Here is a 16,834-nt window from a genome sequence, read left to right on the forward strand (position 1 = left end):
CGGCGGCCGCCCAGGCCAATACACGGACACCTCACACCCCACGTGTCAGTCGCCCCCGTGATCGGTCCGCCTTCATCGGACCGTATGTATGTATGTATGGAAGTATGTATGTATGTATGTCCGGGTGAACACCCAGAACCCTTCCCCCAAGCACAGATCGGTTCCGTCCCAGCAGTCGCGGAAAATGGCCCCGCGGCCGCCACGGGCCCGCTCGATGGGTTTCACGCTTGGGCTTGTACGGGCGCGGCCGGGGGAGGCGGCGCCGCCGACAGCAGCCCCCCCTTGAGCCGGTACATGTGCCCCAGTACATGGGCATCTGCGGTGCGGCCTTGCGCCTGATAGACCCGCTGGAGCTGGCGGAAGATGGCCTTGGTGGCCGCGGACAGACGGCTGTGACGGTGGAGCGCCACTTCCGCCGCGCATTCGTACGCACGCTCCGCCGCCGCCAGGTCACCCGCCGCCTCCAACATCTGACCCAGGGCTACCCAGCCCTTCATCACACTTTCGTGCCGCTCGCTGCGCACCGCCGCCGTCAGCCCGAGCGCCTGGCGCTTGCACTCCACGGCGCGGGAGGCGAATGGCGCCGAGCCCGCCTGCATTATTGACGACGACGACGACGACGCCGGCGGCGGCGCCTCCGCTGCAGCGGCGGCGTGTGTAGACTGCGCGCGCTGCCACAGCACTTCAGAAAGACTGTCAAGTGCCTCGATGCGGCGCGCGTCAGCCGGCGCCATGTCGCCAGTCGCCACGAGCTTCTCCGCGAGATCCACAGCGGCGGTCAGCTGCGCCGTGGCAGCGGCAAGCGAGCCCGCCGCTGCCAGTACGACACCTAGCGTTTGACGTACGCGGACTTCCGCTGGGTGGCGGCCGACCCTGCCATCGCCGCCGCCGGCGCTATCACCGTCGGCGGATTCGGAACCAGCTCCTTGCCGCCACAGAGGTGGACCAGGCGGCGGTTTGAACATGAGCTGTTCTAGAGCAACACGACAGACGGTTTCGGCGCGGCCGTACTCCCCAGCCGAACTGAGATACCTGGCGTACTGCAGCTGCAGGTCTATCATTACAGGGTGTGCAGCGCTGAGTACAGCACGCCGCGTCGCTAGCGCTGCATCGTACAGTGCGGCTGCGTCCGTCAGGCGCCGTACATTGACGACGGCGGCGATGCAAGCACCGCTCCGCGGACAAACCGCCGCCAGCGCGGCGAGGTCCGCTGCTGTAGAACCCTCCGGACCCGCCAAATGCATACCCTCGTACAGCTCGTTAATGCCGCCGTACTCGCGGTGTATGGCAGCAACGACGTCGGCCAACGTGGCGGCCGCAGCGCTCCAAGCCACTGGTTCAGCGCATCCGGGTCCTAGGCCACTGTGGCCACCACCGCCACCGCCGCCGCCGCCGGCAACAGAACTGCTCAACGGCGAGGCCTCCACGGCGGCCGTCGTGACGCTGCCGCCGTTGTAGCCGCCTAGCGGCGGCAGCAGCGGCAGCCCGGGAGGGGGGCCTGCGAGAACCCCCGACAGCGGGAGAGTGATTGGGTACGTGGCGGATGGGATATTATCCGCCGAAGACGACAGCGGGGGCAAAACCTGGCGGTGGAATGTCACGCTCACACCGGATGCGCCGGTAGCACGAGCTCCGTAACCAGGACTGTACGGCATCATAAGTGATGCAATACCTGCAGTATCAGCGGACGACGCTGAGGCGGCGGCGTTGGGAGCGGCCGCTCCCATTGCTTCGGGATAGGATCCCCAGGCCGTTCGACAACGCGAATCCGACTTTTTCAACGCCGGCCTCGCCGCCGCTGACGACGGAACGGCGCTGCTGCTGTTCGGCCCTTCCGTCGGCCCCGGACTCAGGCCCAAGCCCGGCCCGGAAAGGAGCTGCTGCTGCTGTTGCTGCGTCGTCGTCAGCGCTCGCGACACGCCGCGGTGCTGCGGGGACGATACCGCGCCGCCGCTGCCGCCGCCACTACCGCAGCCCTGCCGCAGCCCCCGCGCCGACGGAACCCCCCCCGCCACCGCTGCTCTTTCCACAGTCGTTGATAAGATCTCCGACGCTCCGTGCTGCTGTTGCAGCGTCTCCTGATGCTGCGGCAGCGGCAACGGCGGCGGCGGGGGCGGTGGAGGCGCGTCCTCCATCGTCTGCAGCAGCGCTTGGTACTCCACCTCCGCCTCGGACCAGCGGCCGTTCTGGGTCAGATAGCTCCCCACTGCCGCCCGCGCCTCCAGCGTCTCCGACGCAGTAGGTCCTAACGCGGCATCCAACGCCGCCAGCGCGCCGCGCATCATGGTTTCCGCCTCCTGCTCTCCCAGCGCCGCAAGGACCTGCGCCAGCGCTACACGGCACTGGAGTACTGGCACACCATCGGGGCCGTAGACGCTCTCCAAGGCCTCCAAAGCCTGGCGCCAGCAACAACAACAATAAATCAGCCGAACCGCAACGAGTGTTGAGACGAGGACGAGGAAAGGAAAAGCCAGTGGATCGCGACCGCGCAAGAGGTCAACAGCTTGGCAGTATCCTGAGGACTGGAAACAGATTCCGCGTGGGGGAGCCCTCCGGACATCAAGTCCCCCATTGCGTGCGAGAGCTCTTGTAGCAAAGCAGTTACGCTCGTAGCTCCCCTAACTCTCCAGTCCTGCAACTCCCCACATCGCTAACGCTGCCCGCAATCGCCGCAATTTTGCTTCCACTCAAAGCATCCTTCTTAACATCCCAGCAAGCCCTTCGCACCAGCCATCCTTGCTGCTTGAGCATTCCGACCCGTTCTCCTTTCCTTTTTTTCTCCCTTCACACAACAACAGGCCGAGCGCTATGGCTACCACATGTCGCATCATACATAGCCCCTCCTGCCCGCTGCCATATCCGTCTCCAGCGCTGTACACGCACACACACACACACACACACGCGCAATTCCCCTGCAAACCCGCCTTACCTGCCGCCACGTAACCTCCGCACTCCGATATAGCCCTTGCATTTGCTGCAGACGGCCTAGCTGCGTCAACAGCGCCGCCATGCGACTGGAGCGATGGCCCCAGCACTCGCCAACCGAGCACAGGCACGCCTCCAACACGCCACTCGCGGTGGCCCACAGCCCAACAGCCTCCAGCAGTGCCGCGTATCGCCGCGCGGCCTCCACCGCAAATGGCAGCAGGTGGCTGCTGCTTCCTAAACATCCAGCCGTTGAAGAGGCGACCGACGCCATGGCGGATGCGTAGTGCATGTAGCTGCACGTGGAGCCCTGCCGCGCTTCAGCTGCGGCGGCTGTGTTGGTGTTGCTTAGGCATCCGGCTGCGGCGGCACTCGAGGCGATGATGCCGCTGGTGATTGGGACCCGAAAGCTCGCGGCGCTGAGGGCGCCACCGCCACGCATGCTGTACGGCGCGGGCGCCGAAGCGCCGGAGCCTGGCTGCAGTGATGAGGAGCAGACGCCGCTGATCGGGGCGCCGTCATCGGCACCGCCTCTCCCGCCGCCAGACGCCGCCGACGGCATCATCGGGGGCGCAGCCCCGGCAAGTGCGGAGCTGGAGCTTCGGCCAGGCAACCGCTTCTGGCGAGCGGAGGCGGTGGAGACTGTGATGGCGCTCTCCGTCAGCGAACGCGACCGGCGGGCAAGGTAAAGCGCGTCGGCATCGCCGGGCGGCACCGCCGGCGGCGGCGATGTGGGCGGCAGCACGCCCCCCCGAAACAAGTCACGTGCGAACCTGGTGATACCACTCTGACTGTCTGGCCCGTGCCCCCGACCGCCCACGCCATCCGCATCCCCGTTGATCGAATCCTCATCGCCGCTGCCTCCGGCCATGGCCAGATTCTCCGCTGTCTCAATCTGCCCCGGCAGCACGTGCCGCTGAACTGGCGGCAAACAGTCACCAACTCCGACGCCGACGCCGCCGACGCCGTCGTTCATGGTAACATCAGCGGCTGTCGGTACGACAACGACGGGGCCAACGCTGCCAACAGCGACACAGCACCCGCATTCGGCCTCAAGTGAGAAGCTAGCACGGCTGCAAAAGGCATGAAGCAGGGGCACAAGGGCGTTGTGCTGATGCTGCGCCGACTCCAGGATCGTCTCACAGACAATCCGCGCCGCCGCCGGATCGTCCGGCAGCAGCCCAGCTGCTCGGCCAAAGGCTGCTATTACAGGTGCCCAATCGGCACCGTCCAGTGCGGAGGCGAGTTGGAGGCGCAACGGCTGAGAGCCTGCAGCTGGGGCGGTTGCGCCGCAGTCGCCGCCAGCGGCGGCAGGCACCAGCTGCTCATCCTGGCGTTCTTCCTGAGGGTCCTTGGCATTTGTGCACTGATGTAGGGCAGAAATGGCCGCTGCGATCGAGCGAACGGCCCGTGGGTCGGTAAAAATAGCGCCAGCGGGGTCTACGACAATTAGTGCTGCAGGTTCGCCGGCCATGCGACGGAGGGCACGCTCGGCACTGTCGCCAGAGTTGGCAAAGGGTGCGGACTCGTCTGAGGTCGGACGAACTGAGCCCTCCGTGGGAAAGGCTGGGAGGGATACGGGGGCGTTGCTGACGTTGCTGAGGGTGTGCGCCAGGAAGTCGATGTGAAGGTAAGTGGAATGGTACAAATGGTCAGCGCTGCCTGTACAGGTTCCATCACAGATACAGGGCTCAGCTTCGGTACGTTTCGTCGCACAGGCTCCAGCGTGCAGGCAATGGCAACCAGCGGATGGGCCGGTTGGAGCAAGCGGCGACCTGAAGGCAGCCAGCCAGGGATAAGCAAAGCTTGAGACCTGCGCTCCTCAAAGGGTTCGCTTTCTGGCGAGGAACATTCAGAAGCAAAGGAGTCAAATAAAGCATTAACCCTAGAACATGTGCTGAAACGATGCCATAACGTGGAAGGATACACTGTATAGAAAAGCAGCCACCGACGCAGCGAATGACGCCACGTCTGCGGCGGCACGAAAGCCACCACGCAAAACAATTCCAGGCCGAATGACGAGCAAAAGGCATCTGAGAACTGTAATGACTCCGCATAAAGTGTATTGGCCCGTTCATATGAGCTTGATTTCCACGTCCCGTAAACCTAACAGGACCTAAGAAGCGTGATGATCGGCCGGTGCACTTTATTGGGGGCCAGAAACAGGTCGCTCCCCACATGAGAAACTTACCGTGGGGACAGCGGCGCATCCCCAGTTAGAAGCGCCTTTCTGAGATCCATGCCTATGTGGTTCAACATGGCCTTTATAAAAACGCTCCAGGGCGTTGAAGGATGCACCAGGACGACAAGTGTTGCCGGACCAAAGGATTCTACGTCCGAAGGATATTCAACAAAGGATAACGGCAGAATAAAATCCTCCATGACCCTCCTGACAGGCGACCCATAGTCTCCATTCAACGAGGCAACAAGCTGGGTAACTAGCCAGCTCAGTTTGACGCCAGCCAAGAACGTATTCTCTATGCGCGTGTGCACCGAGGGAGGCGACTGGTTCGACAGACGCTTAGGAAAGTCAAGACAATAGCCCCTCTCAATGTGTGTCGCCTGCCTCGAGTTTGCCTGGCCCATCCTTGCCAGCTAACGCGAGCTATCCTATCACAAAGGGCATCAGCATAACGCTGTGCCAGCTAGCAGCAGGAGGAGGCCCCAGGCGCGGGTCTGAAGCTCCATGGCATGATATATCAAGGTCTCAGACTCGCGTAACCAAGTGAAAAGAGCGAGGAATCAGGGCTTGTGCAATTAGTATAACAGCGGTTTACGGATTGTACACAGTATCTTTGTTGTATCCATTGGATATCACTCACCAGCGTCATCGCGTCAACTTCCGCCGTGACGTACGTTAATTCCCGCACATGCGCCAGGCGCAATCCCCGGCTAACTAACCAGTTCCCTGGAGCAACATCCGAAGTTATGGATTACCCGATTAGGAGAAGTCACGCGACGGTGCGGCTCGATCTTCAAACATCAATGTCAGGCTGAAGCCATCGGTGGTCCTCCTAGCACGCTTTAACTACGGCTTACATGGTCCAAGAGCGCCAAATTCTCTTGCTGTTGACCAGCCGCGGCCATCTCGCAACCTTCACAACTTTTTCTTCGCGTCGCTTGGCGTCCTTCGGAGCTGGGCAGCGCCAATTTTCCTCCCCAAGGCCCTCACAGGCGGCCCACCAGGATGACAGATCTACCCCGCCACCAGAACCGCACGCGGGGACGCGGCTGCTGCTCGGCGTGCCTGCTTTCAGCGTCTGGGGCGCCAATACTAACGTCGGAAAGACGTTGGTCAGCGTCGGCCTGGCCTACGCAGCCGCGGCCCATAGGGTGCGTCTCCAATTTTTACCCATGTCGGGGGAATTTGACCAAAGAATCTCCTCACGTAGAGTCTTGACGATTTGGGTCGGGTCGGGAAGGACGCAAGCAGCCAGATCACGGCATTCTTCATTTTCAGGAGTTCAGGGGTTTGGCCAGCCATGATTCAGAGGCCATGATTCTCACGTCATATTTGGCGCCAAATATGACGGTTTGAAAAAGATTGTACAGACATAGAGAATCTCATGTTTGCCATCTCTGTCTTTATTAGCTTGCCTTCGCTTCGCGGCTCAATGCCATGATGCCAATCCGGATCAACCTAAACCTTTCCTTCAATCATCACAGCATAACACAGCATAATGCAGCACAGCACACCACAGCACAGCACAACACAGCACAACACAGCACAGCACAGCACAATACGGCATTCTGAGAGCGCTCTACAGCGTCTTCTCTGGACGCTAGAGTACTGCCACCCAACGCCACCACATGAGCCACCACATCAGCAGACCGCGTTTTGTCGTGCACTGCCGTACAGATATCCTTGTCGTACGTAAAACCCGTCCAGACGGGATTCCCCGAGGACTGCGATGCCCGACTTGTGGTAAGAGGCCATGGTACCAACCCATTTGAACCACAGTACCAATGATGATGATGATGATGACTATTAAATAATAAATAATAATAATAACTATTGATAATAATAATATAATATAATATAATAATAAACTATAATAAATAATGATAATGATAAGTATAAATAATGATTATACAATAGCAGTAGTACCACTGTGTTGAGTAAGCGTGTGTATGTATGTGTTGTGTGTGTTTTACACCTCGGTTGCGTTACCTAGGTAAAGGTGTAACGAGTGCCCATGTATTGTGTAGTGGGTTAGGGCTGTGAGCTCCTCCAGAGGATGTGGGTCAGGACGTGTCCCAGGCTCGTACCTGCGTGGATTGTACGGGTGAAGCAGAGCAGATGTCCTAGGGTTTTGTCGGCCCTCATTTTTGCCTTCCTGAGCGCTCACAGTTGCCTCTCTCTTTTAACGGCGCCACAGCGCCGTACTGACCAGGCCGTCACGTGCGACGTCCTGCATCATATGTTCATTCACGTGTGTGCTCCAATTCAACGTGCTAACTTTATTTCGGCTCTGCATTGGATGGTGGTGAACCACACAGCCTGCCTGTCTGTCGTACGGCCCTCCTGTGTTGTCGTACACCGGTGTCAGGCCTTGGCCTGCGGTGGGGTGCTAGACACTGGGCCTCATGCCGCCGCGACGGCAGCGCTGGCGGGTGCCAAGGGCGCTGCCGCCGCCGCCGCCGGCGCCCAATCCCGCTGTACGACATTGTTTGCTTGGCGCCACGCCGTTAGTCCCCATCTGGCGGTGAGGTTGGAAGGTGCGTCCGTACACTGAGGGGCCGGGGGTTTCCTATTTGGGAAACATTTTCCCCGCCGGCCGGTCATGTGCGTAAGTATGTATGTATGTATGTGCATTCGTAGGTACACCCCCGCGGCTCGTATGATCAAAACAGAGACGCACCACGCGCACACACGCGCCAAACAAACATAGACAAGGCTGGAAAGGTGTGTTTACAAGTTACAAGTGCCGCACGAGTGGGGGGGGGGTCCGTCAAAGCCGGGAGGCCATGGACTATATGTATTGAAAGTTGATTACGCCGTACAACCGACGGCGGTTTGGGTCCTGCCAACTAAATCCCTCCTCATCCAGTCACCCGGCATCCGTAGAGACAGCCATCAGCCATTACCACCATCTCAGCATGCGAAACTTAGTCCATCAACTAGACCTCATCTCCACCCCTAAGCAGCGTTAGTAAACCTAGACCTCCCGAACTATGTCGGGGGTCTGACCAGGAATCGAACCCAGAACTTTCATATGCACAAAGGTGCCACCAGACCAGACAGATATATGTAAGTATGTATGTATGTGCGTGTGTGTGCATTACGACACGACAACCCGTGGTAAGCTGTCTGGCATCCAAAGCGACCCGGGGGGTGCAGGCGGGGTGGGGGGGAATTGTAACCCACTGGCGAGGTGGGAAAGTCTTCGGCCGGGGCCGGGTTACGGCCGTAAAGCCCCGCTGTACGGCATATTTGCCACCTGTTTCGGGCATTCTATGCCGTGCCTTCCATGCCGTACTTTCCATGTCCGTCTTGAAGAGGAAAGAATTTGAGAGATGTTGATGACCATTTCCTTGGGTTCTTCTTGTTCCCGTCCCCGTCCCCGTCCCTCGGGGTTTGGAGTTGTAAGAGAAAACACAAAAGTTGACTGCTGAGAGAATAAGCAAGTTAAGACTGCTGGTGAAAAAGCAAATTAGAGTGGTAAAAAGAAAGAGCGCCCAGCGACGAGTGGTTGTCCTCCCCTAGGCGGAAAACAGTCCTAGGGGCAACAAGTAGCTAGGGGAAAGCCCGCCAAGGCCGTGTGGTGGTTCTTTAGAGGAAGTGCACCTCGGCCTGGGCACCACCGGTGACCTCTATAGACCTTTTTATTTTAAGGATATGTGACCATTTCCACCCCCCAACACTCTCATAATACACATACAAATGCGCGCGCAAACACACGCAAGCACTGAATGTCGAATAGTGTCGGATGCGAGGATGTCAATGACGTGATAATGGCGCGCTGACCGTTGGTTCAGTTGAGACATTGCCCTGGCTGAGGCGATGTGTTTCGATGCCCCCGCTTCCTCCGATGCACCGCAGGTCGCGGGGTCGGTGACGATCAGCTGGTGGCGGACACTGACGGACATGTACGGCAAGAAATCGAGGAGTTGTTGTTGACGCGACGACGGCGACGATCATTGACAGCTGCAGGGGGGGAGATGGCGGCCACGTCGGCGCCGGCGTCAGCGGCCGTGTCTGACGGTACGGCTGTTGCTGTTGCTACTGCTGGTGCTGATGCGGCGGCGGCGGCGGCGGCGGAGGAGGATGGGGCCGGGTTTGCTACAGCCAACGGCAACGGCGCGCTGCTGCTGCTTGAGACGGCGGGGGGTGTAACTAGCCCGGCACCATCAGGGCGATTGACGGTGCGTGTACGGAAAACGTCACTTAACTTTCTCGCGTTTTGTGCCGTACGTGTGCGTTACAAAGAAAAGAAAGCGAGTTATCTCTTTTTTTCTCTCTCTCTCTCCCTTTCACTTCGTTTTGTTCGTTTCGTTTGTTGTCCGCCGTCATTGGTACGACACCCGCAGGTTGATGTACTGCGGCCGCTACGGCACCTGCCTGCCGTACTTGTCGGAGATGCCCGCCTAGGCGGTATCTCCGCCACGTTGTCGTCGTACGACAGCTTGGTGGCCCGGGGCTGGGACGTGGAGGCTGTAGTACTGGTTGGCCAACATGCCGTACAAAAGGTGCTTATGCAGGTTGGGGTTTCAGCTTCGAAGGTAACGTCCCCTGTACAGTGTGTATGCGGGGGTTGGGGGCTGGTGGGTTGGGGGGGGAAGAACTAACTCTGATTCACAGTGCCATGTACCAGTCATGTACCAGTCATGTTAAGGTCCGCACAGTGCTAGGGGCGCAGCTGAGCGCCGCTAAGCAGTAGCGGATGCCAGGATGAAGGTGTTTGGCGGAATCGGTGTGGACGTTACGGCAGGTCGCGGCGGACGGCGATGGAAGCAGGGTTGGCAGCGACAGCGGCGACAGCGGCGGCGGCGGCGCCGTGCCGTTGGACAACTTAACCTTCCTTCGAGAGTACTTCAAAGTCGACGGCGTCGCCGCTGGCGCCGTACACCGGCTGGGGGCGCCGCCGCCGGTTGTGGCGGGCGTGCCAGCATGTCCACTGCCGCCGCCGCAGGTACGGCAATGGAAGGCAGGCACAAGTGTTTACAAGTACCGTTACCTTTTTTTTCTGTGTCGTCTTCTGTTCCCCCCTCAGCTCTTCCGTCAAAAGGTGGAGGACACCTTTCTCTTCACACTTCACACTTCACACTTCCCTCCCAGCGACGGCATCTGCGCATGTGGACCTCCTAGCACACCTCCACGACCCAACACCCCCAAAACCACGTGAATGAAGCTTCCACGACGTCAACTTTCCTAACCCGTTTTGCACCCTCCGTACCTATTCCCCTCCCCTTGATGTACGGAACGCCTGTCTAAATATTTTTCACATTCACTCTTGCCATCATTCACTCATGCGCCATTCTGATACCTCTGTTACGGAAACCCGGTTATCTCGCGAGCATATCTCCCACAACGACATCTCGAATCCTCGGATGATCGCACCACCACCCCGTCCCCGTCGCCGTCCCCGCCGCCGCCGCCGCCGTCAGGGCCACGATGTGCGGTCCCAAGGCCTGGATCCGCACCTTCGTAACTGGCTGGTGGATTCCCTGCCGGCGTTTTCGGAACTGCTGGCGGCGCTGTTTCAACGCCACCAGCGGCGGCTGACGGCGCTGCTGGCGAGCCGTGCCGCTGCGGAAACGCAGCTGTGGTGGCCCTTCACGCAGCATGCAGGACTGACCCAGGGGTCGGCCACCATCGTCGACGGCCGTTGCGGCGAGACTTGGACGGCTCTAGCGCCGTCGCCCCCGCCGACGATAACGACGGCGTCAGCTGCGGCGGCGGCGCTGCCGCCGCCGGCGCTCGTCACGTTGTACGACGCCAGCGGAAGCTGGTGGACACAAGCGGCGACGCCGGCGCTGCAGCCGGAAATCGCGCGCGCGGTGTCGTACGCAGCGGGCCGCTACTTACACGTGTTGTTTGCGGAGGTGGCCCACGAGCCGGCGCTCCGCGCGGCGGCGGCGCTGCTGGCTGGCCCCGGCGCCGGCTGGGCCGATCGCGTGTTCTTTTCCGACGACGGCAGTACGGCAGTGGAAGTGGCACTCAAGATGGCTTTCCGAAAATTCTTAGCAGACCGTGGCGAGCTGCAGCTGTACGGCAGTGGCAATGACGGCAGCCGCAGTCACAACGGCGGCGACAGGAACAGCGACCACGATGGCGGCGGCAGCGGCGGCGGCGGCGGCGGCGGCGGCGGCGGCGAGCTGATGGTTCTTGGGCTCCAGGGGGCCTACCACGGGGATACCCTAGGCGCGCAAGACTGTGTTGCTCCTTCAGTCTTCAACGGGCCCTTGCAGTCCCCGTGGTACCGGGGCCGAGGGCTGTTTCTGGAGCCGCCGTACGTTGGCATGCGGCAGGTAAGTTAGTTGACGGTTGGTTGACGGTTGGGCGTTTTGCAACAGGCAGCAGGGGCCGTGTGGGGCGACCAAGATGGGTTTCTTTAAAGGTGGTGGAGTGGGGGCTTCTGGGGGCATTTCCACTCAGGAGCCGTGTGCTTACCAAAAGCGGCGTTAAAGCGGGGACGGCTCGCGACGGGTGGGCTCGGTGGGTCTTGAGGTGGCTTGGCGTGTCGTGTCATTGTGGGCTTTTTTGAGCAACCATAAACCGATACGGATTACTTGATTGATTGATTGACGGACGGGACAGATCAAGCTGCCCATGATGATGGTGATGGTGATGGTGATAATGATGGTGGTGGTGCGGCTCTCATTCTTGCCGCACGTCTTCATTTATGTGTTCACCTTTTTTTGACTCCCGTGCACTGGTACCCGGCATTTACGGCACTAATGATACCGCTCGTCCAGGGCCGCTGGCGGATCCTGGATCCCCCCGTCTGGCTGACCCGCCTCCATTCCAAGGGCGAGCAGCTGCCCACGTGGGCCTCCCTGGATGAAATTCTGTCGTACAGCAGTAGTACTGGTGACGGCGGCGCCGCCGGCGCCAGCGAGCCGCTGTCGGCGGCGTACCGCACCTACATCGAGTCAGCGATCGATGAGTTCGAGGCCGCCGCTGCCGCTGCCGCTGCCGCTGCCGCTGGCGGCGCCGCCGTCGCGCCTAGCCGACTGGCCGCATGCGTCATGGAGCCGCTGCTTCAGGGCGCCGGGGGCATGTTGGTGGTTGAGCCAGGGTTCCAGCGCGCCGTCGCGGCGGTGTGCCGCCGCCGTCGGCTGCCGCTGGTGTTGGATGAGGTGTTCACCGGGCTGTACCGCCTGGGCTCCCTCACCGCCGCCGCCACGCTAGGCGTTACGCCGGATATAGCCTGTTACGGCAAGCTGCTGACGGGCGGTGCCGTACCGATGGCGGCCACGCTAGCGACGCGGGAAGTGTTCGAGGCATTCAGCGGGCCCAGCAAGGTGCGAAGGATTAGGTCAGGCATGGGCTCCGGATAACCGCACGGCATGTGGAAAATTGAGGTGATTTATTTTGTATTGCTGTCAAATGTAAATGTAAAGATATATCTATATCTAGATCTAGATCTAGATATAGATATGATGTAAAGATGTCTATAAGAACTGTGACGGAGGGGTCGTGATGCAATGTGACGAGATCATTCGAGATCTGACAGTCACATCTGCCTTGGGGTGGCGCTGCAGCGTCCGCGGATGGAGGAGGCCCTGTAGGAGGCCGGGTGCTCTGAAGGCCCCGACCTCCCGTCCATTCGGGGTTGGGATGGGTGCATCCCTTCCTCTCCCCCTCAGCCCTATACACCATGACACGTGAAAAACCCTAAAACCCTAAAACCTCAGTGGCTCTCTAGCTGCATGTTATTGGGGAATGACAGAATTCACACCTTGACACACAACCTTTACGTCGACGTGTGGGAATCTATCCATGCCATCCGCTACATGGCACCAACTCTTTCGCTTGAAACCGTAAACAAATGTTCTTTTACCGCCGTTCTCCCCTCCGCCCTTTCCCGCCTACGTTTCCCTTGTCTGTCGTACGTTCGTTCGGCGGCGCCGTACATTCCTCGGCTCGCTGTCCTACGTACTTTTGGTTCCTTACGGCTGCGGCGTCATTGTGGCTACGGCAGCTCTTTGCCCTGTTGCATGGCCATTCGTACACCGCCTACCCCATCGGCTGCGCCGCCGCGGTTGCCTCCCTGGAGCTCCTGTCTCGCCCCGAAACCAACCCCAACATTTGCGCTCCCGGCCGCTGCCCAAAGAGCCCCGTCTGTGACACACCGTGCGGCCGACTGCTGCCGTTCTGGGACGAGCAACACACGGTTTCGGAGTTGTCTCACCATCCACTCGTTACCCGCGTCGCCGCCGTGGGGACGGTGCTAGCAGTGGAGCTTGCTACTCAAAGCGGCGGCGGCGGCGGCGGCTACCACGCCAGCGGCGTGGGTCCCATACAGGTAGTACGGCGACTCCGTGATGTGTACGGCATTTATGCCCGGCCGCTCGGGCAGGTGGTTTATCTCATGGTTCCCCCCACGGCCCGTCGGGAGACTGCGACGTGGCTGGCGGGGTGTTTGCGGGGGACATTGGACTTCTTTTTGAGGGATACCAATGGCGGTGGCGGTGGAGAGGAAGGCGTCGTTGTGTGAGGAGGTTGATGCTGTGGTCGGCGTTGGTGATTTTGGGGTATACTGGCCAGTATTGTTCTCGTTGCTTGGGTGATCTTTTCTTTTTGGGGGCGTTGTCTCGCTGGTTGGCGTGAGAGTACTTGGCGGAACGTGTGAGGCAGACGGCATCGACGGTGTATGCGTGTGTACACGCACACATGTGCACACACGGATGCAGTCTATTTAAACACTCGGGTTGTGTGTGTGTGTGTGTGTCACTCGCAGCTAGTATCGGAACTTTTGTATAGAACGTCAGGTGTTTGTTTTATCGACAATCAAATATGTTTATATGAAGGGAAGACAAGGAATAAAAAGTCAGCAACTTCACGTTCCAACCCCAAAATCAACGCCCGTAGAGGCCACCGTCACCGGGACCAACCCACCCTAACAACGCAGCCCATGTCGCAGACAGGACGACCCTAGGCGGGGTCACTGCGCTTCGATTGTTATCCAAGACAACATCTACTTCAGGTAATCAATCAGACAATCGAATGTTTGTGTGCCAGAGCGCGCGTGTGGGGTGATTGACTTCCTTTCTGTCGCGGCACATGTCCTTGTCCCGTCCTCGTCATCGGATCCACGAGAGACGTCACCATAAGCAGCTCCCTTTTGTGTATTCCGCATCGCACTTTAAAATGCACGTCCATTCGTCCTGCGCATCCATCAAGCAAAAAATCGATCAACGCGAATCAAGCTCGCTCTTAAATTTTCACGTCACACAATTTTGTACAGTCTACGGACAGAGGAGGGAAACAAATCAGGTCGAGAGAGCTTTAGCTCGGAAAACGTAAGACTCTCGGTTCTTTCTCTTTTCCTCTCCCTCGCGCACGTACACATTGAACAAAGGAAAAGACACAGCTTTCGTTAAAACACAATCGCCTCTACGAAGGCCGTCCTACAAGCCCGATTTGCCGCGCAGGAATACAGAGAAGGCCCGACACGGTCCACGAGGCAAGCAAACATCTTTTTGCAACTTCTACTGCTGCTGCTTCTGCTGCTGTCCCCCTAACCTCTCTCACAGCGGACCTGCCCCCCGATATCTCTTCCGTGTCGTCGTCATCTTTACGCCTACATACATAAACATATCAAGATACTGATCAAGTTCAATAGGGTTGCCAAATCCTCTCAACCCCTCAACCTCCGCCTATCAACAACGTCACCATCCTATCATCACCATGGTCGGCAAGACCGCCGCTCACCACGCGGTTAGCTCCCACGGGGGCCACACGTCACTGCACCCGATGAGCGAGGAGGACAAGGACCGCATCGCGCACGAGTTGAGCTCAAGGGAGTGGGGTGAAGGTGATCTGGTCGGGGTGCGATGACGTTTGGAACTGAGCTGGAAGCCAGTAGAGAAGAGCCGGAGGAGCGCAGATTGTTGGAAATGATCGACACTCAGATTAGGCCTGAGGCAGAGGATAGAGGAGAGGGTAGGGGAGGGGGTAGAGAGGGTCGAGAAGAGGGGGTAGCGCACACGAGGGAACAGCACGGGGGGGCCTTTTTCAGGTTGAGGGGAAGAGGGTTGGAGAGGAGCACCCAAGACCCGCACGCATGCATGGCTGAGGCCAACTGAGGTTGGAAGAGTGATAAGAATAAGGGAAGAATAATATAGGAAATTTGGTAGGAGGAAATATTGCAAAAATTCGTGTCGATCGGCAGATCGAGGAGTTGTTGGAGAGAGAGAGGATTCACTCAGTTTGGTTGAGTGGGGAGGGGTGCTGGCTGGCTGTGTTCCACACGAGATTCCTCCGAGGTGACCCACCACCACCTGCCCACCACCCGAGAGAGCCACAACAACGGATAAGAGGCGGACCGCCGGGGTCGCCCGGACCCATCAAACACCTCAACTTAGGGGTATAAATGGTATCAATCCGACATAACCGCCAACATAACACAACCCTAACAAACAACCTCCTCCCGCCCCCTCGGCATCTCCCTACCCCCCTTAGGAAGTTCGGTAAACCTTTCGCCGATCTGGACACCAATCAGAAAAAGGCGGTGGGGGCCTCGCACCCCCGACCCGGCCACAACAAGAAGGATGAGCACGAGCACGAGCATGAGGAGGAGGAGAAAGAAGAGAAAGAGTGATGGACAGACGACCTCCCGGGGGGTGCTGATGGTTGGTGGTGGGGTGGTTGGTTGGGAGGTAGTTTGGGGAGGTAGTTTGGGGAGGAGGGGGATGGACGCGGAGGAGGGATTAAAGCGGACTGAAGACTGAAGAGCCCACGCCGTATACTGTACGGCCTCATTTAGTGGTCTCCTTAGAGTAGTAGCACTAGGGGGTAGCAATGCGCCTGCTACTACTCTTGGGAGCTGCTGCTGCTGCTGCTGCTGTTTCTGTTGTTTCTGTTGTGCTTTTTGTTGACGACAATTCTCGTTGCAGGGGTAATGAAGAGGTTGTTTGTTGCGCTGTTGTAGTCGCGGACTTGTTACGTGCCACCACTACTACTACTACTACTACTACTACATGTTGTCGTCGTGGTGTTGTCGGTAGGTCGGTGGTTGCAGTCGTCGCCGCTCCCGCTTGAGAGGGGCGGCAGAGAGAAGCCAGTCACAAATTTTAGTTAACTAAAATTGTAGCAGTCCCCCACCCCCTCGCCACCTCGGAGGGCACACAGGGCTCCCACAGCAGATGACGAGACTCCAAAAAAAAACCTTTACACCCCCCCACACACACACGCGCAGAAGGCACAGCAAACCCGCACAAAGTCGTCAGATAGATACGTCCCGAGCAGATCTCGTCCAATACGACGACCCCAAAAATAGTGTTTTTGGTCACCTCGTACCTGTTGTAGAGAACGGGGAAGGCTCTAATTTTGAGATGTTGTCAATCGTCCGCTCTGCCGGTGCAATAATTCCCAATTGTGGCTTCATGGCTACTGCCGTTTCTGCTGCAGCCGCCACCAACTCTGCTGGAACATGTCGTACAGCAGTAGCAGCAGTCATCCCCCAACGTTGCTGTCGCGTCTTCTTGGTTATTTCCGCCGCTGCTGCTATGTTGATACCGATCGCTGCGCCTCCTCCTCCGATGCAATACATATAGATCCGTACATGAACAGTACGGTACACAAATACACACACACACACCTGCCTGCGACATTAGGCCACATGCATACTCAAACACGAACATATATACACACATACACACACGCCTCAAGTCTCGATTGTCCGCGCCAATGCACTGGTAGGCCTATTTCTTCGGGGTTTCTCTTTCACTCCAGATGCGA

General features: G+C 58.8%; 2 protein-coding genes across 2 annotated transcripts; one reads left to right on the plus strand and one right to left on the minus strand.

Annotated features, from left to right (window-relative positions):
- Window positions 1-221: 221 nt before the first annotated feature.
- Window positions 222-5,135, minus strand: VOLCADRAFT_86187 (uncharacterized protein; the record flags this gene model as incomplete). The annotated part of the gene is made up of 3 exons (XM_002946132.1): window positions 222-2,396; window positions 2,930-4,587; window positions 5,117-5,135. The coding sequence occupies 3 exons, from the start codon at window positions 5,133-5,135 to the stop codon at window positions 222-224; spliced, it is 3,852 nt and encodes a 1,283-aa protein (XP_002946178.1).
- A 1,036-nt stretch (window positions 5,136-6,171) lies between these two features.
- Window positions 6,172-13,499, plus strand: VOLCADRAFT_40597 (uncharacterized protein; the record flags this gene model as incomplete). The annotated part of the gene is made up of 9 exons (XM_002945786.1): window positions 6,172-6,258; window positions 6,785-6,863; window positions 7,426-7,652; window positions 9,190-9,291; window positions 9,457-9,585; window positions 10,444-11,135; window positions 11,211-11,397; window positions 11,905-12,393; window positions 13,074-13,499. Coding segments are annotated over 9 exons (2,418 nt in total), but the record flags the coding sequence as incomplete, so codon positions are not given.
- Between the last annotated feature and the right edge of the window lie 3,335 nt (window positions 13,500-16,834).

This window comes from Volvox carteri (assembly GCF_000143455.1).
Source record: "Volvox carteri f. nagariensis unplaced genomic scaffold VOLCAscaffold_1, whole genome shotgun sequence".
NCBI classification, from domain to species: domain Eukaryota; kingdom Viridiplantae; phylum Chlorophyta; class Chlorophyceae; order Chlamydomonadales; family Volvocaceae; genus Volvox; species Volvox carteri.